Source organism: Oryzias latipes, chromosome 19, assembly GCF_053564925.1.
Source record: "Oryzias latipes strain Hd-rR chromosome 19, Olatipes_Hd-rR_3.1".
NCBI classification, from domain to species: domain Eukaryota; kingdom Metazoa; phylum Chordata; class Actinopteri; order Beloniformes; family Adrianichthyidae; genus Oryzias; species Oryzias latipes.
The window spans coordinates 16,682,948-16,705,487 of NC_136255.1; the positions used below are offsets into that span (position 1 = coordinate 16,682,948).

The window sequence follows — 22,540 nt, forward strand, 5'->3', positions numbered from 1 at the left end:
GATTCAGATAGATAAGAACAGAAAATATTTTTTCGTGTGCAATGTTTGCAGCTTCAAAGCAACTTAAGAGAAAGTTAAAAGGGTCTCAAAATGAGTCTGCCTGCCTCCTCACACACATCCTGCTCTGTACTGAACCATCCGACTGATCAGATGCTCCATAATTACAGACTGTGTAGGAATGACCTTCATTCGAAGGCTGACTTTAATGCTTTTTCTTGTTTTTTGGTCACAGGCAGGCCTGATTCGGACTGATAAAGGGGAGTTTTTCATTGAACCCCTTGAGAAGGGCCAACAGGATGTGGAATCGAAGGGGCGAGTTCATGTGGTTTACCGCAGGTCGGCCATCAAGGCCGGCCAGCAGAAGAGCGACTTCCACAACGAAGGTGGGCAGGTGACGTCAGCAGGAACAAAAAAGGTTTTAGTGCTGTAATTACATGCAGGCTGGAGGACGGAAAACATGAGCGAGTGTGCAGCTGTGCGACAGAGAAGCAACAGCGGGGACTGAGGTGGTGCTCACAGATCACACAAAACATAAGAGAACAAAACTGCTAAGAAAGTTTAATTTAAAAGCAAACTGTTTAGCAGTGACAGACTCAAAATTTGACGATTGTCTTCACAACAACACAAAACAGTTAAGTTGAGGAGCTCAGACATTTTAGGTTGGGGGGCATGGAAACAAGTCTAACTAATAAACACCACAATATAACAAATTTATTTAAAAATTAATAAATAACAAACAACAATAACTTACCCTGCGACAGACTGGCGACCTGTCCAGGGTGCCCCCTGCTTTCACCCACAAGTGGCCGGGATAGGCTCCAGCAGCCCCACGACTCCGAAAGGGAATAAATGGAAGAAGATGAATGAATGAACAATAACTTAAGGTGAAGCTAAAAGGCTTCAGGGTGAACCAAGGCCAAAATGACAAACAAAACCCCACCTAACTGAAATCTGTTTTCTTACTTGTACTAAAAGAAAAGGGCAAACAAAGACAAACACTAACCTCCCTGGACTAACATAAACGAAAAAGAAAATGGCAGTTCACCCCTACAGCTTCACTTAAATAAAACTACACTTAACAAAAGACTAAACAGAGTGGGCATGGACACAAAACGTAAAAAAGTACAACTAAGTGCAACACACAACAAAACAGGCGGAGAACTACAAAACAAAATGAAGAAGCGGGCCAAGCTGCATTGGAGACCGGTTGCAGCAAAGCTGCCTTCTCACAGGCTGGAGGTCCAAATGGTGTTTTTGAGGGCTGCCTCCATCAGCTCTGGTTCAATGGGAGCCACACCTTTAACACCACACCTGCAAACAATCAGAGACAAGCAGACAGAAAGATCTTCAAAAACACAGAGCTCCCACTCTGATATAGAAAATACACCACACACAGAACAAACAAAACCAAATACGGATACAGCTGTGACATAGATGAACAACACAAACAAGACCCTCTGGCTGTCCTGCATCAAATTGGAGAAACATAAAGAAAAATTTCAAAAGAAAAGAAAATAACAATCAAAATGTATCTAAAGAAGCGAATAAACCAATAATATGATTGCTATAATGAAGAGCGTAGCTCATGGTTAAATGTAATCTAAGGAAGTGGGTCCAAACCCATACCATGTTGTGGTTCTGTTCTGCCTATGCAGCTACTGCCTCTTCAGTCACACACCACTGAGCACATTATAAGCCATGAAGACATCAACTTGTTGAAGGACTCTTAAAAATGTGGGGGATCCAAGTAACTTGAAAGGCCACCCCCTCCATCAATGGAGTCTCAGTCCCTCTTATAACAAAGTGTGATTTGATAAATCCTGAAATCACACCAAGCTAAAAGCCCTTATCAACTGAGGAGGCTTATCTTCATCTTTGGACCGTGAAGAGTTATTTTCAGTTGTTTGACGGTGAAAACACTTTTAAAAAGGGATTTGTTTAAGTTAGAGGAATATATTTTTATCACTTATTGCTGAGATTTTTTCCTTGAACTGTTTCCTGTTTTAAAAAAATAAAAGCCCACCGTTAATGTAAATTACAAACAAGGAGTGTTTTATTGTTTTAAAATATTCTGTTTGACTTAAACATTTGTACAGAATCTTAAAGCAATGATGACAATTGATTGATTGATTGATTGATTGATTGATTGATTGATTCATTGATTCATTGATTGGTTGATTTATTGATTGATTTCAAGCATTGAAGTCAGAGGACTAAAGAATTCACACAGATTTATCAAACTCATTACAGAAATGACGAAATGCATAGAAAAAAAATAACTGAATCACATTTGCTTCATTAAATATAGTGATCATTAACTAAAGACATGCTGAGCTTGTTTTATTCCTTTAAAAAGAGGGGGAAGATGCGAGCTTATATATTCCCACCCCTACTGAGTTCATTCATTCTATTGTTTTACATAGTTTTCATAATCCGGTTTTGATCAGTTACAAAATCCAGTTGTTATTAATGATTTATTATCTTTAGAAAACATTGGTGACAAGTGGCTTGATTTGTTTAGTTAGTTCTTGGTGGTTGGTGGGGGTCTTCTTGTGGGGTTGAGGTCCGGCGTTTGAGGCCAAGTGTTCCCATTGTGGCCCTGGTTGCTCTGGTTGGGGAACCCTGCTTTTCACCCTCGGGGGGGCATGTCATGCTTGCCCCCCTACAGCCTGGCGCCTCTAGCTCGGGGAGGGTTTGGAGGACAGGGTTTTGACGTGTTATTATTCCTCTTTACTCTAACATCTCACAGTAGGGAAGAGGGGAAGAGGAGGAGGGGGGAAGGCAAGAATTGAAAGAAAGCATATGAGTAGCAAATTAATTAATATTCAATCAATATTAACTAATGTGAATAAACAATTGAATTTAAAGGGGAAAAGGAAAAACAAGAAACAACCCCCTCCCCTGCATTTTATTTGTCTAAAAACATATATGGACCATTGGTGAAAGTAATCACCAATTTTAAAAGGACCTCTTTTTAACACATACACCACAGATTTTTCACCGTCATGCACATTTCACACATGAAGGGCCTTTTGGAGAGAGTGTTTGGGTGATCGGATGCCGCTGTTGGAGGACGGAAGCGTCTGCTTTGCTCCATTCCACCAATTTTAACTGCACCCCTTAGAACACACTCGGACACATCAAGACCTGGGTTGGCCAGTGCGGGGGGTGGCTAGGGTGTCTGGGGGCACTCTATACTGCAGAGCTGGCGGCTCACTTAGACCCTAAGGTCTAAGGTGGGAGGACCGTGTTCTCAAGGTGTGGGCGGGGTTCCCTGCATCAGCGCACCAGGCTACCCCAAACATTTTTCATCACTGCTTATAGCAACTGGAGCCCTGTCCTCTTGTTTGCCATCCTCGGGCTCTGTCGGGGGTTCCCCCCCGGTCATTGGTGTCCCGACCTCTTCCCCCTGTCGGTCGGGTAGTTGGGGGTGCAGTGTGGGCCGGTCATGGGTGGCTGTAGCCCGCTCCTGAGGGTGGGGGTTGCGGGAATCAGGACCGCCAGGCAGTCTCTTGCCTCTCGTGAGCTTGGGTCTGAGCCTGGGACACCTGTGGGGTTCCCATGGGGGGGGGGGTCTAGTACGCTAAAAGGAGTTTATATTAATGTACTCAAAGAGTAACAAATGAACCTGATTGTAAAAGCAAAACATGTCCATCATATAGGCACTCAGCTGCAATCTGTGTGGTCATTTTAGGACAATAAAAAAGAAATTCCGTGTAGTGCCCCATCACGTTCCCAAATATCTGCTGTCACAATCAATAGCAGTGAACACAATAACAGTAAATATAACAAGAACCCAACAGATGGGATTAACCCAGCTTTATTGTAACTTAAATAAAAGGAAACCCAGATCCTAAAAAAAATTGTTGTATTGAAACCACACAAAACTAAGAAGAAAAGGAAAAAAATGGTGGTGCCACAAGCAACACACTAACTAGCAGGCAACAAAGCAAAAGCAAAGACTGTAAATACAACGTGGACGAAACAAAACACGGGGGCAAAGAACAAGAATTGGACGTATCTGGAAAAAAAGAGTGACTAAACACAACAGACATAGACTAATAAATAATAATAATAATGATCTATCCTGTAGTTACTTTTTCTTAAGCAGGACCACAGACCTTCAAAATGAAACAAAACAAAATGAAAACCCAGGAAACCTGCCACAATGCATAACAAAAAAAATAAAAAAATTTGAAACTAAATCAGGAAACCAAAGCACCAAAGATAAATTTTCTTCAATCATAACTTATGTCAGTTCTGTTCCACCCATTACATCAGCGCATGTTCATGATTATGAACCTGTATATGCCCTTTGATCACACAGGCATTATCCAATTGTCTGCATTGTATTGTTGATATGCTTTGTAAATGATAAAAATTATGTTTGCAAAACTAGAATTGAAATTAGAAATCAAACACATTTAAAAATTCTGACAAAAGTTAACCGAGAAACCTGATTCCTAAAAAAAATACCATGCATTTTTTGTCAAGTTTAGCACAAATACATCCCTTTTTTGGAAACTCTAAAAAGAAGGTACACACTCCTGCAGCAGATAAACTGGTGCTCTTCATGTCTTGCAGTGGCAGACGTTGGAATCGCAGATCTTCCCGCCGCTCTAGATCTTGTGGAACACAAACTATCTGAGTCAGAGCGGAAGAGGAGACACGCAAAGAAAGACGACTACAACATCGAAGTGCTGCTGGCTGTGGATGACTCCGTTGTGCGCTTTCATGGAAAGGAGCATGTGCAAAATTACGTTCTCACCCTTATGAACATAGTAAGTGGATTTTGTTTTGGATTATATGCCAAGTTATTTCAGTGTCCCCTCTTTTCAATATTTTTGTAATTTAAAAAATGTAGATTAAATTACTTTTGTTATGGAAATTTTGTCTAAGGGGAGAATCCAGGATTTAGATAATGAACAATTGTGCAAAACTTTTAAGTCAGAACATGTTTGGTATTGGAATGATTGCATCATTATTGAGTCATCGTAAAAGCAAAGGGGTTGGGAGTGTGATGATAAGAGCTTGTTGGTGCACAAAACAAAAAGAGGTGCTGAGGTGAAATATAGAGGATAAGGTTTACAAATAGGATCGTGAATAATTGAGAGCTGTTACAAAGCACTCACAGAAAGTGACTCGGAGCCAGAGAAAATTTGGCGAAGATGAAAGAATCCCTCAAGAGAATAGTCCCATACAAAACCAAACAAGAGTTTCTAAGGAACAAAAAGAGGAAGACTTTGCTTGCTTTGCTGCATGACCCAATCTCCCAGCAATAATCTGATGAGAGGATTGCTTTAAAAGGATGACAGAAGAAGAAACACATCCAATACCGGTATATTCCTCAGAGGGGAGACATATAATATGCTTTATTTGAAATCTAAAAAAAAAATGCTTCTTATTGTAACATATTTAAATATTTGTTTTTTCAGTCTGGCATACCTGCATTTCTTAAAACCTTTTGCAATCTGGTTTGTTTTCCCCTTTCAGATTAGGTAAATTTGTGCATAGAAGCTATTTTGTGTGCACTTTTTGGCATTAGATGATCTAAATCTGTGGTTCAAGATCAAAATGTACAAGCTTATTTTGAACATTTCCATTTCCATTTTTCTATGGTATTTGTGGTAAGAAATGCTTTGATGGCAGAAACTTGGTTTAGCAATAAAACTTAAGGCAAGAAGAAAAACATGAACTAAAACGGGACAAACGAAGAGTCTGCACAAGCTTTGAAAAACAAAAGGAAGAAGTGGATCTTGAAATGACTCACTAAAAAACCCAGAACTTGAACTAAACTTGAACCTGATGTGTCAATGACTGAATGGAACTTAAATCTGAAAACATAACATGACTGAACAACTAAGGACTAATCCAAGAAATTTAAAGTTATAAGTTTTACAGTTTTACTTCAAAGTTAATAGTTAATGCTTCTGGAGCATAAAACGAAAATCTTTTCTTCAGAAACTCAGGTTAATCTGACCTTCTTAAAGTGATTTTTGAACTTCTTGTTGCTAGTTTGGTCACCAAAAAATTAAATTATTTGTAGTGTCACTGTCTGTATTGTATTCTTGCAGATGGTCCCAGGCTGCAGAAGGCCTACGTGAATTTTATTTTGAAAAGACAAATAAAAATGAAATTCACAGATGTGCACTCATTTAAGTAAACATGGCAACAACATGAAAACCATAACATGCCACATTAATAAACCAAATTTTCATGTTTGATCACTAATGAGGCTAATTGAGCACAATTATGGGGGAACACAGTGTCATCATTTTGACATAAAATAAAAAAAAAAAAAGAACAAGCAGATCAGTCATGATCACCTCATTCAGATGAAAGCTTAGATCAGCTCGTGTCACAAAACAGGCAGATGGCTGGTTCTAATTGCAGCAGGTTTTATTAGCTCTGCTTGTCCACAAAGCTTAATCAGAGTCAGGCATGCAGGTGTCAATACCGAGCATGGGAGCACCAGAGAAGAGACCGGGATAGTCAAGATCCAGACGAGATTCAGGGCAGGCAAACAGAGTCAGAACAGGGTCAGGAAATCAGAAGATCTGGTCTGGATCATATGCTCAATAATGCAGGCAGCATGGCACAAACAATACTTTGCACTGAGTGAGGTTCAGTGCAAGGTGTACTGGAAGTGATTGCAAATAGAAGTCAGGTGTGTGGCTTCTAGGAAGGGTTGCTGGGAGATGTGGTGTATTTAGAACTCTTCCTGTCGATGACCGGAGGTGGAGACAGAGCTCTGACTTCTGACAACAGAGTGTATTAAAAAACAGAGACAAAAGTTAAACTTCCTTATTTAGTTTACATTTTTTTAAAAAATTCACAGAATATTCAAGTTAAATTCGTGTTTTTATTGGAACTTATGGACTTCTGTTACTGTTTTTCTTTCTGGTACCAATAATCACGTACAAAAACCCACAAATTTTGCTGTTTATCTTACACATGAAGCAAACATTTTAGAAATTTAAAAGAAAAAATTCCACGAACAAGTTTCACTTTGAGGTCAAAATATCACAACAAATGATCACCGTTTTACTGAAGAGCCCCACTTTATTTTTAAGGAGCTGGCCACTAGGAGAAACACAAAAGCTAGACTGTGCCTAATTATGACACTCCCTCCTCATTACAGCAGATCATAAGAGAAAACAATCAGGATCTGCTTTGTCTAATTTTCTGTCTTGGGGCTCAAAAAAATGCCAGTGTTGATGCACAACAGAAGTATTTATTTTTCTCTTTTGTTGCTATTTGACATCAGCCCTTGTTGCAGTTTCTTTTGCAGAAAAAACAATCTCAGCTCATTCATTATGGGTTCCACCAGCTCCTACCACCATAATCTACTTATTGGAAGCAAATCCCTCCAAGTCAGATTTTCAGAGGGAGCTGGTTTCACTCTGTAACAGTTACCATTTGGACCCTTCATGACAGCCTGATAAGCTCCACTAGACCAAGTTAAAAGTTGACTGGAAGCTGTGTTGGGCAGTCATTGCCAAGCTTTTGCAAACACCTTACAGCATGTGTGTGTTTATATTTTATTTTTTTGCAGAAAAAAATGAGAGAGTTTCTTCACATTTTAATTGTTCTCCGATAGATTTTTCCTATGGTTTGAAAACCGAACTCTCTGGAAAGACCTAAAAATCCTTAAAAAGTTGTGTTCACAAACTCCTGTAGATACTTGATACAATCTTAGGAGAAACGTTTAAACAAATGAGGTTCAAAACTCTTTAGCTGCACTCGTAAGCCAAAGGCTTGCTGTGTCTGGAAGAGCCCTGCCCGCTTAAATCCCTCTGAATCCCTGCTCTGTGGCTGCAGAATGCGTAGTACCACCTGGAGAAATTCTCCCTGAGGGATTGATTACTGTCTGCTCAAAGCCAAGGTGACTGACTGCTTAGGACCCGGCTGCACAATGACGTTGTTGTTTGACCGTGGATCAGGTTTGGTCCCTGTTGATGTGACACTGGGCACATGCCAAGGACACCAAGTGCCTCAAGGCCTCAGCTGTTAGTCTCATTTTCAACCACAATTGAAATGCTCTATGTGCTCCTCCTGGTTTTGTATTCATCCCAGAGTGTCTAAACTCTCCAGAAACATTTTTTTGGTCAAAACCCAAAAGCATGTGAACTCTAAACCCCATCACTGCTCATTGATTCACAATTTTATATTAATGTTTGATGGAAATCCTGAATTTTTGACAGGTTTTCTAGTATGGACTCATGGATAAGGATCAACTTTCCTTGGAGAAATTCAATTAAAATATGTTGATCTTAGAATTATGCAGGTTTTTAAAATGTTTTTATTGACGTGAGTAGTTGATTTAAATATTAATTTAAATACCTTGGTGGGTCAGAAAGTAAATGTTTTGTTCAAGAATCCTTTTTACATGCACATGACTGTTTTTGTCTTACATTTTTGGCTTAAGTGTTCATTTGTTTGTTCTTGGCCTAACGTTTGTTGTACTTTATTTTGTGAACACGTTGATATTAATTGAGGACACACGAAAACTAAGTTAAGATTGTTTAATTTCAGAACTAACAGCTGTAGCAAAACAAATATATGGCTGCTTGACTTTAAGCCAAGATCAAAACAAGACACATTTTCATCAGAAAACACGAGTTACAGACATTTCACTTAATGATAAACCACAAAGTTCGACCCTTTTAAGGTCACATAAACTCTATGTTATACTTTGGTACAATTCTGAAGACTTGCATTTTTTTCCCTTTTTTGTCAATGTTATCTTGAATTTTTAAATGATCAAATCATCTAGAAATCGGTTTTTCTTTTGGTGCAAAAAGGAGTTCACAAGTAGTTTGATGACAGAGTTGGAAGAATTGGCAGCTCAAGCTTCACTGATCATCAAATCTCTTTAATCTCGCTATTCATAGTCTTAAAAAAATATAGAAGAAAAAAGTCTGTCTTATGTTTTGACATTTTTGTTGAAAACACAACATATTTCTTTTAAAAACTACATTTTACAAATATGTATATTGTTTAATTAAATCTCTTCAAAGATCAAGTTTTAATGGTCAGAAATCTATTAAATTTTTTGTCTTACATGTAAGACAAATTAAATGCCTACTATTTAAACCTTACACAAACATATTTAAATGCTTAGAATGAAATGATAAATTAAAAAGAAAATTCAGGACCAGAGCTAAGATTTTTTTTAAATAAACCTTTAAATAGTTTTTAAAAATATTAAGAATGGACCTGTTCTCTTTCACAAAAACAAGTATTTACTTGAAAGATGACTCAATAACCCCAGAGATTTTGTTTTCTATGCAAACTGACTGGCGCTCACTGTAATAGAATCTCTTTTTGAGAAAATCTGTGACTCAAAAAGTGGAAAGACATGTTTTCCTTCTATTAAATCACATATGTTTATTTATCTCTTTACAGTTAATTATTACCGGTAATTTATAATTCCCAAAAAATGTGATTTTACAGACTTTAAGATCTTTTCACCACAGAATGTTTCTTTTAAATCAATTACAGTTGTTGTTCTTACTGTCCTTCAAATTTAAAATAAAGAGAAAAAAAAATTAATCAAAAGGCTTTGATTTTTTCTCTCTCTTTATTTTAAAAAGTATTTTAATGTATTTACTGTCTGGTATTTAGTCAGTTCTCAGCAAGACCAGAGAACAACCTGTACTAGATGTTTGATCTATTGATTACCAAATACCACCTTAAATTATTTTGGTGAAAGCAAAAATCTAAATTCTTGTTAAAATTCTTGTCCAGGTTCTACTCAAGCTAGTACGGACTCCAGTGACCCCAGTGACCCTGTACAGGAAAATAATGAAAATTATTGTGGATGGATATTTGAACAGATGGCATCCTTAAATGCTGTTAAAAAGCCAAAATAATATTGTATAATGGATTAACAGGGATATGAGTTGTAAGTTTCTCATCTCTCCTTGCTTATTGGCTTGTTTTTGTTGGTGTGACACACCACCATGCAAGACTTACAAAAATGGAAACAAAAAGAGATTCTATTTATGCATTTGATTCCAGCTGTCAGTAGGTAAAACATTTGCTCCTAAAGGATTACAGTTGACTGTGAATCTACCTCTTCAAGCTGTGAGCTTAGTGGTATTAAAATGCCTTTTGAAGGATGTAGTTGCTCTGACAAACTGATATAATAGGATTTGTTGAAAGCTCATTTTTGCTCATTTTTATGTCAGCTCAGCAGAGACCACATAAGAAAAAGTGCAGATTCATTTGCTCTAATTTGACTAGATAAAAATGGAAAAAGTTGATGATTTTTCTGCTTTTTCTATTCCATCCACAAGCAATTATCAAATGCAAGGTTTAGTGTCTGTTCGGCTCTTAAGTACTAACTTGCTGCCAGCAGATGAAAATAAGAAAATACTCATGTGGAAATTGAGCTTGAGGCTTGTACATGATCCTAGCTTGGGCAGGTGTTATGTTTCCACACACCACCGCTGTCAAAGAAACTCGAATAGCTATGAAATCATTTCTGGGTCAGGCTTGATGCCATTACATAACACCTTTGGTTTCATTGGCTGATTTCCAATCTGTTAAGAGATTTCAAGTTCCCTTCCAGAAATAGGGGGAAAATTTTTACCCGCTAAAGGCAGCTTGATCATTAAAATGAGAAACTGACCTCAACAAAATGCATTTATGATGACTTTTACTTTTAGAAATGATGGAAATAGATTGACTTTAGATTACATTTATAGTCAAAAGTAACATTTGTATAGTTTAGTGACATTTATTGAGTCAAACTTAAACAAACTTCCTGTCTCGGACCTAGTCTAAAATTTAAACATCCTAAATTGTTAAAGCTGATGCAACAGTTTCTGCAAATTTTATTATGTGCATCTATTGGCGCTCAATGTTCAGTCCTTCTAATTGGATTTAAGATTTTTTTTAAAAACAACGTTTTTTGGGGTGTCATTCTTTCAGTCATTGGCAGGGTATTTAGAAGAAAAAAACGTTTTTTCCAAACAAAAGACCATTGCATTTTTATTTGTTGATCAGAAAACTCAAATACAATATGAATTTTTAAAAAAAGCTTAAAAATGTTGTTTTTTTCAAATGTTAAGCCAAAACAAGGACATCAAAACATTTAAAATCATGTTGGGATAAAATTCTTCAGATTGTGGTTTTATTGAAGTATTTAAACTTCTATGATCACTAAAAAAATAACTATTTTAGTGTTTCTTTTTGGCTTAGTAAGTTGCTTAGCAAAAAAAATAATTTCTGGAAATAAAAAAAATTCCGTCTAGGCAGAAAAACACCTCTTTCTTATTAAATTTAGAAGACAAAAAGCAGCTGATGACAGATGAGCTTAATCCAAACCCTATAGAATGACAGAACACACCACGAATGTTAAAATTTCAAAAGAATAATTGTAAAAGAAAAAATACTTCACATTACAGTATAACGATTTATTTAGTGTTTATTGGTATAATCATGCCTTTCATCACTTTCTGAGTATTTTTTAGCGTACAGTGAACAAGAATGCAAAGACCTCTTTTTTTTACAGAACTGAATAGTCATGAAGGGTTTGTGTTCAGTGTGTTTTAGTCTTTTCTGACAAAAAAACAAGCTTTTAGTCTCAAAGTAGAGATTACTAGATAGAAAAACATTCATTTTTTATGTCTTTCCATGTGAGGCTTTATTTTTTTTTATAAAAGCCACAATTTAGTTAATTTTAATCATTGTATGTCAGTCCTCATTTACCTGTGAACGGTCTTTTATCAATTGCCTTGGAAACCACAAAGCTGCGAGAGAACTTTTTCAACCTCTGATATTATTTTGTAACCCTGTGTGTTCAATTTCCTGCCCACACTCATTTAGATTGTGGCTTAAGTATAAAAAAACTGTTTGCTTTTCCCTTCCACAACTGTCGGCCAGTGTGAATTAACATTCTCTCATAGAACAGCTCTGTGCTCTGCTCAAAACTAAATTTAAATTAAAAAATTAGTTTTACGTTTTCAAAATTGTAATTTCTTTCTTTCAGGTTGATGAAATTTACCACGACGAATCCTTGGGAACCAACATTAACATCGTTCTTGTTCGTATGATAATGGTTGGGTACAGGCAGGTGAGTTGATTCCATCAACAGCGTTTAATCTTTTTGATATTCAAAAAAATAAATGTGGGTTGTAAGGATTTTAAGTTGAAATAAGTATTCTTTTTTATTTTATTTGGTGCTCTGAAATTCAGAAATTAGATTATTTTCATGCACAAACTCTGTTTACCTAAACAGATTCTGCTAATGTTTTTGAGTTCATGCATCATATCCAAAAGATAAACTATTACACGATGTATCACTTCCTGTTCTGAGTTATTATAGAAATGTATGAGGGAAAAATGTATGAATTTATTGTAATTTATGTTCATGGAATCGGGTTTATAGAAGTTAAATTGTCAAATTAACTAACTAAATTTACCAACATGACTGAAATCTGAAGATCACAACTAGTTAGAAACACATATTTGACAAAAACATGTGCAAAAATGTAAATTATGGGATTGTAACTCCTAAAATATAAGTAAGGCTATGTCCGAATTCCCTCCCTGACTAACTGAGAAAAGAAAATCAGAAAATTACATTGTCTGATTTTTACAGGATTTATTTGTAGATTATGTTGGAAACTAAGTATCCAAAGAACAGCATACTTACTGTAAAGCATGGTGGTGGATACATCATGCTTTGGGGTTATTTATCAGCAAAAGGACCAAAATGACTAATCTGTGTAAAGGAAAGAACGAATGGGACCATGTATTATCAGATTTTGAGTGAAGACCTTCCATCAGCAAGGGCATTGATGATGAAACATAGGTGGTTCTTTCAGCATGACAACAATCCCAAACACACTGCCCCGGTAACCAAGGAGTGGCTTTGTGAGGAACATTTCAAGCTTCTGGAGTGGCCTCGGCAGTCTCCAGATCTCAATCCCATAGAAAATCTTAGGAGGGAGTTGAAAGTCTGTGTTGCCCAGCAACAGCCCTAAAACATCACCTCTCTAGAGGAGATCTGCATGGAGGAATGGGCCAAAATGCCAGTAACAGTTTGTGAAAACCTTGTGAAGACTTACAGAAAAGGTTTGACTGCTGTCATTGCCAACAAAGTATTGAGTTGAACTTTTGTTATTGACCAAATACTTATTTTCCACCATAATTTACAATTAAACTCTTTAAAATCAGACAATGTGATTCTCTGGATTTTTTTGTCATTCTTTTGTTTTATAGTCAAGGTATGTCAATGAAGAAAATTACAGGCCTCTCTCGTCCTTTTAAGTGGAAAACTTGCACAATTGGTTGCCGACTAAATACGTTTTTGCCCCACTGTATGAATCCATATTGTTCTAATGATGAAAATGTTTGGTTCTCTCAAACTTTTTCAAAAACCTTAAAAATAATGTTGTTGTTTTTTGTCAGTGGAGGTTCAAAAAAAACTGAAATAAGATTATAAATAATGCAAGGGATTAAGTGAGGCAGGAGTATTATTTTGTTTTTGCAGTACCAGTCAGACAAGCCGAAATGGGTTTTTATGTGTCATCATCCTCACACGCTCGGAGGAAATAGAGAGATAGATTTCAAGCCCCCGCTGTTTTTTTTCTGCGGGGCTCACACATGCTGAATGGAAGGAAGTAGGGCTGTTTCTTTTCCCACACGACTTTACTGTCCTCTGGGCTTTCAAGACAAGCTGGATGCATCTTTTTATCCAGAAACTGAGGAGATAGTTTCACTGTTTCAAGATGTGATCTGTAACCATTTTCCACTTAAATACCTTCTTGCAAGGAGGAAAGAGATTTTAGCTTTTCTTTTGGCTAAAACATAATTTTTACTCACAACAGTGGTCAAAGTAAAAAATACCTACATGTCAGGAAGGAACATAATTCAGCACAAGAGTCAGACATGCTAATTTATTTATGAAAAGGACTTTATTCAAACAGAAATGTCCACTCTTAAATTTGGTCTACCTCTGTGTGTTTTACCTGAAGTTTTGGAGTTTTTGTCTTCTGCTTTCCATAAAAACATGGAAACATTTCACCAAAATGTGAACAAAAAGCAAGCTGGTGGCAAACAATCGTGAAAAAAAAACACTTAGTAGATGATGATAAATAAATAGTTATACGTTTTATTAAATAATTTTGTTTAGGAAATGATTTGCTAATAGAAAATAAAAAAAAGTAGGTATAACCTTATTTTAGGTTTTCTACCGTTACCTAAACTTTACACACGAAAAACTTCTTAGTAAAAAAATAACCCAAGTGGGTTTTCTTTTACCCAATTCCAAGTTTAAAAAGATACTAATTTATTCCTGGTTTATTTTGATTATGGACAGAAAAAAACATACATTGGGTTGAAATTGACCCAAAAAAAGGATTGCTCCAAAAAGTAACCCAAAAATATATTGAATAGCCCATAAATAACCCAAGTGTTTTAGAAGTGTAGGTTTTTTATTGAATGTCTCTTTTTCGTGCACCTAATTAAAATAATATTTTTTTGTTACCAAATTTGGTTTAGCACCAGGGAACTTTCAAAAATAAGAGATTAAAAAAGACTCAAAAATTATGCTTTAAGTCTATTTGTTTCTTTATTTACATTTCCTACAACGGATGTGACCGTATCTATATGTTTTATAAATACAAATTTCTGCTCAGAGTTTTTGATCTTGTATTGTCGCGTAGTCGATCAGCCTGATTGAGCGTGGCAACCCATCTCGCAGCCTGGAGCAGGTGTGTCGTTGGGCCAACACACAGCAGCGCCACAACCCCGATCACGCCGAGTACCACGACCACGCCATCTTCCTCACAAGGCAAGATTTTGGTCCCGCAGGTATGCAAGGTACTGTATTCTTCTCGATCGAGGCCTGTGCAGACTGAATGCTGATAACTGCTTCCATTCACAAAGGGGGTTTGGCTTTAAGTCTTCCTCAGGTAAGGTTGATGGAAACTTTCAAAATGGGGGCTGCAACCGAGAACGTGGTTTTATTGAACGCAGCCCCTCTTTGAAATGATCAATGCTTTCCAAAACCTTATTAACTTAATGCCACCCTACAAAAATATGAAAGATTAGACAAATTGATGAAGCTGAGGATAGTTTTTGGCATGTAGAAAAAAGCAAAAAAACATTTTCACCGATTAAAGCATATAAAAAGTCAGTATTTCATGTTGGACATATATCTGTCCTTAAAGTCCCACTTCAATTATCTTTTGATCTATTGTAAAAGCAAATAAATGGCGAGCAATATTGGAGCTATCAAAAAAAAAGATGTACATAGATCTAGTCGTCTGCAATTGGATGCATCAGAATGGACCGGAGAAGGGAGCTTGTGGCCCGCTGATAGCAGCTTCTACGTCACCATTACTACGTTTTTGTCTGTTTCAGATTCACAACAGTTTGAATAAACAAATACTAAAAAATAACATTTTAAGCTTAATTTTCTTCATATACATCTTCCATCATGACAATAATGTCTCAACATGTTAAAACAGCAAAAACACTATTTTCATTATAATGGGTCTTGAATGTTTTTATGTGCTTCTCAGCTGTCTCTTTCCTGTTCATTCCAGCACTAGAAGTGCACAGTCAAACTCCCAGACAGACTGAGTCCAGAAATGAACAAACCCTCTTTGTTCTCAGACTCCATATCTTGCATTTACCTGTGTATATTTTTAGCTTTTTAAAGCACACGTGCAATGTTTAAACGAAAGCCCGGGGGCTACCTGCTTTGCTTGTCCCACCCACAGGGTGTTACCATAGCTGCATACGTGTTGTGTTCATAACAAGCCTTGTCTCTATGGCACTTTGCACTTTGTCGGTCTAAACCCTGCTCTCTGTTTCAAGGTCATGGAAAGACATCACACTTTCACGTTAGCTTTTAGCTGTGAGATGATAGATTCTAAATCCAAACATAGGTTTGGTGATGATATTAGTTTATAGTGGAAAGATTTCAGGGCCAAAATCTTTTAGCCCTCAGCAGTAAACTGTACTGCCGCTGTTTACATGTGCTTGAATGTGCAGAAACATCAAACAAGGCTTCCTGGGAATCTGCATTCACAGGAATTCCTCTTATTGACTTGTCGGATAAGGGGAATGCTCCACTGTCGCTGTTGTGTTTTGCTATTCCACCTGCAGTTATCAACACTCATCTAGATGAAAAAAAAGTGTTTTTTTTTTAAACTCAGGTACATACAAAGTAGTAAACATACAAAAACACTAAAGTAAATAATTTTTTCAGCACTAGCTAAATAACCGCCCGTGCACACACTCTATTTGAGCTGTCTGTCTGCTGCATTCTCTGCTATTTACCTGCATGCCAAAAAAGGTCTTCTAATGATCAAAAAGCATGAAAGTAATCTGGAAAAAAAACAAAAAAACAAATGACACATAGCTAAATGGCTGCACACCTCTTGATCGAGTTAAGTGTTTAGTTTGTGCTTGGCATAAAAGTTTGTTTCCTTGACGCACTGTTATGCCAGCTGGGGGTCTGCTGAGTAAAAACGAGGATGAAAAGGCTTTGAAACTGCTTTCAGACTCTTTCTGATGTGCCTGAACTGAAGCCTCTGGGTCCTTCACTTTTAACTAATAAAACCTTGTTTGCTGCTAATGAGTGTTAAAGTTTTGCTTACAAAAAAATGTCTGATATAGATCTGAGAAGTTCAGAAAAAAACTGAATTCAGATGGAAAAAAAACAACTTTACCAATAAAAGTAATTACAGCACTTATTACCTATTCCTATTTAATCTTTCCAGGGACCTTAAGAGTGATGCTGTCTGACTATAAACTAATCAGACAGAGCAATAAAAGTGCCTAAATAGTCTTCACAGTGAAATTTTCAGCCATACTCCAGAAATAGTCTGATAAGCAGTGATCAGCATATGAAAAGGCCCATAAGGAAGTCATGTTGGCGTCTTGTGGATTTCCTTTTATAGCATTGGCTTTGCACCTTATTAGAAAGTCCTCACTCTGTGTCCTGATTGTAAGGGCTGTATGCTCTTTTTCTGTTGCCCAGGTTACGCTCCAGTGACGGGGATGTGCCACCCGCTGCGGAGCTGTACCTTAAACCACGAGGACGGCTTTTCTTCTGCCTTCGTTGTCGCACATGAAACTGGCCATGTGTGAGTAACACTAAGTCTTACAAGCCCTTATTTAATGAGATGGTAAGCTCACGTAAGTGAGCATTTTATTGATTTATATTTTCTTCATCGGTTTAAAGCTTCATTTTTGACCCAAATGTAGGGGGGGGAGGTAAAAAGCTTATATTATATATAAAGGTCTGTTGGTTATATAAAAATCTGTTGATTTCTGCTGAGACAAAACTATTTATATAAAAAAGCAACAAGGTTGTAAACTATTAAGTCACTGTATCTGATCTATAGGCTTTTTTGGTCAACCTTTTTATCAATATATTCCAAAAATATTCAGATCAGAATTATTAAAAACCCACTCCAATCATCTCTGTTTAATGTAAAAGCGTTCCCAGTGGCCTTTTCATTTTGACTATGCAGATTTATAGTGTTGCTTTATAGAACAAAGTTTCTGCAGAGCAGAAGTAGTTATAAAAAATTTGCCTCTGAACTCTGGGTGGGACCGTTGGCGGAGAGCAACCCCGCTCCCCTTCCCCTCGCCGAAGTGTGTGGGGCCATCCAGTGTATTTTCTGCATCACATGTGCGCTCATTTTCCAACAGCATTTTTTCATCTGCTCCTAATTCACCACAATTTGATAGAAATACTCACAAATGTAATAAGTTTATGATGAATGTTTTTAATATATGACCTCCCTCACCATAAAAATGCCACAACAACATATTAAAAACATCTAAAACACAATTTCTATCGGAATGGGTCTAATATAATTTAACAGAACAACTTGCCATGTTCACCCCCAGAGGTTTTAAATATTCCTCCACAGAACCTCACTATTTTGCTTAATTAACATACATTTTAAGGGAAAAAAAATTACATTCTTGCACAGTTTTTTATTTTTAAAACAAGCCTGCTCAGTGATCTTTTTACCACTTTGACAAAATACTTGTGGATAAACTGACTGAGGTGTCCAAGGATGCTCAATTTCCATTCTCATTACATTTTAATTGACAGGTAGCTTTCTAACTCTGATCCCAACTCTCTGACTGGGCACTTTGTGAATCTGAAGCAGCCGGTTGTCTCACAATAATAAATGCTGTAATGTTTGTCTGCCCCATTACTATTCCAACAGGTTGATTTAATAACGCTGATTTCTTTCCAAGTAGTGTTTTTGCTCTGTAATTATTTCCCACTAGCCTCTGAACATCCGGGCAGTCAGTTTTAATTCATAAGGTATATTTCTTGTTCTGAGCCAAACCTGGTTTCCCAGTCCTCTAAGATGTTGTTTTGAGCCCCCTGTAGTTAGCATTTCAGCCACATTGTTGTAATAATTGCAAACCTGCAGGAGCAGATCATTTCTTTTCCATATCTGCAATCAGCTTCTATTAACAGCCGAGGTCTGCGCTGGAGCATTTTGTCCACACAGTTGCATAAATTCCTCTCGCCACAAAGGCCAGAAAGATTTAAATACTTAATTATTACAACAAAAAGAAGTGATTGGGTGTTTTATAACTAGTGCTGATGAACTTCAGTGCTATGCAGAGAAAGAGATATAAACAAACAGGTTTTGAATAGTATTATATCAACTAAAAAAGCTCAATAATCTGTATTTTGCATAAAAAATTATCACCCAGAACCTAAAATGGTTTCCGTTTTTTTACCTGGTGCATAGGTGGATTTGTTGTAGCTGGTACTACACTAACACTCTAACACTAATGTTTTTTTTTCTGTATCTGCACAAGCTTTTGCGTCTTATTGAATCCCTTTTGATGTTGCCTTTCACTTCTACTTTTTTTTTATATTTTTAGCCTGGGAATGGAGCATGATGGGCAAGGGAACCGTTGTGCAGATGAGACCAGCATGGGCAGCATCATGGCCCCCCTGGTACAGGCAGCCTTCCACCGCTACCACTGGTCGCGCTGCAGTAAGCAGGAGCTCAACAGATACATCCAGTAGGTTTCCGCCTAGAAACCTTTCTCAGTTCGTGAAAGTTGTTTCTATATAAAGAGAAAAGATGTTTGCTGAGATTTTTCCCACTTATTCCTCCATGTTTCCTCAGTTCTTACGACTGCCTGCTGGACGATCCATTTGAACACAAGTGGCCCAAGCTTCCTGAGCTCCCTGGAATCAATTACTCTATGGATGAGCAGTGCCGCTTTGATTTTGGGGTCGGTTATAAAATGTGCACTGCTGTAAGTCCAACACAAATTAAAAACATGGTCCCAGCATTGATGAATTTGTTTATATATTTGCTGCCAGCCCAAAATAATTACCCACGAATGACAGGATTCTCTAGTGTGAAGGAAATTCACACTGATTTTATTATGGCCCGCAGCAGTCATAGACTGCAAGGACCATATTGTAACTGGTACGAGGGTCGAACACTCAAAAAGTCCAAAACGTCAAAAAAACGCGTCAAAACGCCAAAAAATGGGGTCAAAAGTCGCCCAAAGCACAAAACGACACGACAATTGTGTAACACAATAAAAATACACACACACACGCACAACACCAACGCACAAACGTCAAAATTGTAGTCGCAAAAATGACGACAAAAAACCAAAAAAGCCCCAAAAAGCCCTCAAAGAACGGGTTTAAAGCCAAAAAGACATGCCCAGCCTATAGTAAAAGACAGGCCGCATTGAAATACATAGGCCAGCTGACTGCAAAAACTTCTATATTGTTTCTGCTTCGTTTCATTATTATTATTATTATTATTATTATTCTTCTTGCACACTAACGGCGTCTTTGAGCTTAATTTTGACCCCCGCCACATACCCGAAAACTCACCAAAATTGGCACACATCTGGGATAAATTGAAAATGAATTTTCGGCAAAGAGAACGTCACCCCCCCGAAGTCGATGACATCACGGCGAGCGATCCCGTAAAAAAAATGAATGGGCCGAAAATCGCTTATGGGGCCAAAAAAAAATATTTTGAAATACAGTTACGAAACCAAAACACGCGTGTTGGAGATATCCCAAAGAAGTTATGAAATCATTATGGGATGGCCACACGACCTACGGCTTGGCGGCCATTTTGTGGCGAACTCAGAGAAATGGCGATTTTCGTGTTTTTTCACAATATGGGAAAACGACACTTTTGTTCAAGCGATTTTCACGAAATTGCACACACATGCCACAATCACGATTCTACAACTACCAAAGAAGTTTTGTTGACCTTTGACCTTGGCAAGGGGCGGCCATCTTGAATTTTCATAAAAAAGCACCTTTAGTAACGGATACAAACGAAAACTCGTCCTAGGGATTTTTATCAATCTTTTTGAAACTTCTCGGGCATCAATGGCAAGCTACTGTGGACAAAATGTTGGAATAAGAAGTTGTAGAATTTGAAACGCGTGCGCGTGGCGAATTCGCAACCGTCGCCATTTTAGCTAGCTCGCACATATTTTATCGGAATAGCCTGAAACTGAAATATGCGATACCCTGGCCCACACTGAACAAAATGATGTCACATACGACAAAATCCATAAAGGAATGCGGCCGTGGTAAACAAAAAACGATCGCAAAAAAAAGTGCTGACTCGGCAAAAAAAATTTATTTCGGATTTTATTTTTAAGAATCGGCTAACGAAACCCAGATAACTTTGTCGGGTATATCCAAAGAAAGTTTTGAAATCATTACGTGATGGCGTCACGACCTACGGTTTGGCGGCCATTTTGTGCCAAAATATGCCATTTTGAGTTTTTCGCGTTTTTACACAATATGGAAAAATGAACTTTTTTTCGAGCGATTTTCACGAAATTTGACGCGCATGTCCCTAGCGTAAGTCTACAATCACCTCTGGAGTTTCGTCGACCTTTGACCTCGGGAAAAGGCGGCCATCTTGAATTATCTATAAAAAACACCTTTACCACCAGATTCAAACGTAAACTTGTCGTTGGAATTTTCAGCGATCGTCTCGAAACTTTTTGGGCATCAATGGCAAGCTACTGTGGAAAAAATGTTGGAATTAGAAGTTGTAGATTTTGAACGGCGTACGCGTAGCAAGCTAGCAAAGTGGCGCACTGTTATAACTCCCATGCATTTCAATACTAAACAGTGAAAATTTAATGCATGCATTAATGCCTGAAACAGAATACATTGAAAAACACTGGATATGGACATATAAGGAATGTGGGCGTGGTTAGCATAAAACCACTGTTGCTAAGGACAAAAAAAAATTTACTTTTACGGATTTGTCCAAAACTGACGTCAATCTGTTCGTCCTCTCGAGGGGACCAAAACATAAAATGGTTGCTATGGAGATAAAATTAACAAAAAAGCCGCCATTTTGGAAAAAGGTTTTTTTTTTACCAACATATGACATATAGCTCTCATCAATGGAGGAATGTGTTTTTCTGAGTCAGTTGATGATGCTGATCGCTATGCTAGCACTTTTAGCTATGTTAGCATAGCTAGCATAGTTAGCATAATTAGCATTTCAGGTAATGTGTTTTTCTGAGTCAGTTAATGATGCTGATCGCTATGCTAGCACTTTTAGCCACATTAGCATAGCTAGCATAGTTAGCATAATTAGCATTTTAGGTAATGTATTTTTCTGAGTCAGTTGATGGTGCTGATCACAATGCTAGCACTTTTAGCCACATTAGCATAGCTAGCATAGTTAGCATAATTAGCATTTTAAGTAATGTGTTTTTCTGAGTCAGTTGATGATGCTGATCGCAATGCTAGCACTTTTAGCCAAATTAGCATAGCTAGCATAGTTAGCATAATTAGCATATGCCGTTTTGACTAACCATTATCAAAAGTGGGCAGTGAGGGCGGTGAGGGCGGTGGTGCGTAGAGTTGGGCGTGGAAGGCGGGTTGCGTCTGCGGGCCATACAACGCCGCTTGCGGCTTTAATATTTAAATGCTTCTTGTTGAAACCAAAAAGATGAATTCTGCTTTCTCCTCAGTTTCGAACATATGACCCTTGTAAGCAGTTGTGGTGCAGCCACCCGGACAACCAGTATTTCTGCAAAACCAAAAAAGGTCCACCTGTAGACGGGACGGACTGTGCACCTGGGAAGGTAGAATTTATGAACACAGAATTCCCACACCACTTCGACCACTAGTACTTTTCTTCTAGTTGTTCAATGCTGACGTTTCTGTCCCTTTGTATTTGCAGTGGTGTTTTAAAGGTCATTGCATCTGGAGGTCCAGCCAAGAGCCTCAGGGTCACGATGGGAGCTGGAGCTCATGGTCCAAGTTTGGGTCGTGCTCCAGGACGTGTGGGGGTGGGATCCGGTCCCGCAGCAGACAATGCAACAATCCTCCGTGAGTGTTTTCTCACCAGAAAGACTCACTTCAAAGAAAACCAACCTTATTTCTTTGGCAGCAAATTATGAATCAAAATTCCCACTGAAGACAGTAAGAATTCTTAAAAAGGTATAGCAAAACCTTGATTTGAAACAACTGTAGACTTCGTTTTGACTAAAACAACCTCAGTGTAGTTGT

At 37.7% G+C, this 22,540-nt stretch overlaps 1 protein-coding gene across 2 annotated transcripts in view; it reads left to right on the top strand.

The window, feature by feature from the left end:
• Positions 1–22,540, top strand: part of adamts14 (ADAM metallopeptidase with thrombospondin type 1 motif, 14) — a 53,515-nt gene that overhangs the window by 19,202 nt on the left and 11,773 nt on the right. Inside the window, exons 3-11 of one of the 2 annotated variants that reach the window (XM_004080554.5) lie at positions 233–383; positions 4,585–4,781; positions 11,999–12,082; positions 14,679–14,835; positions 17,006–17,111; positions 18,889–19,032; positions 19,140–19,272; positions 22,000–22,113; positions 22,212–22,360. In XM_004080554.5, the coding sequence (XP_004080602.2) occupies positions 233–383; positions 4,585–4,781; positions 11,999–12,082; positions 14,679–14,835; positions 17,006–17,111; positions 18,889–19,032; positions 19,140–19,272; positions 22,000–22,113; positions 22,212–22,360 (1,235 nt within the window). The remainder of the gene's footprint in view (positions 1–232; positions 384–4,584; positions 4,782–11,998; positions 12,083–14,678; positions 14,836–17,005; positions 17,112–18,888; positions 19,033–19,139; positions 19,273–21,999; positions 22,114–22,211; positions 22,361–22,540) is intronic. The other variant, XM_011488228.4, reaches the window with a different exon arrangement.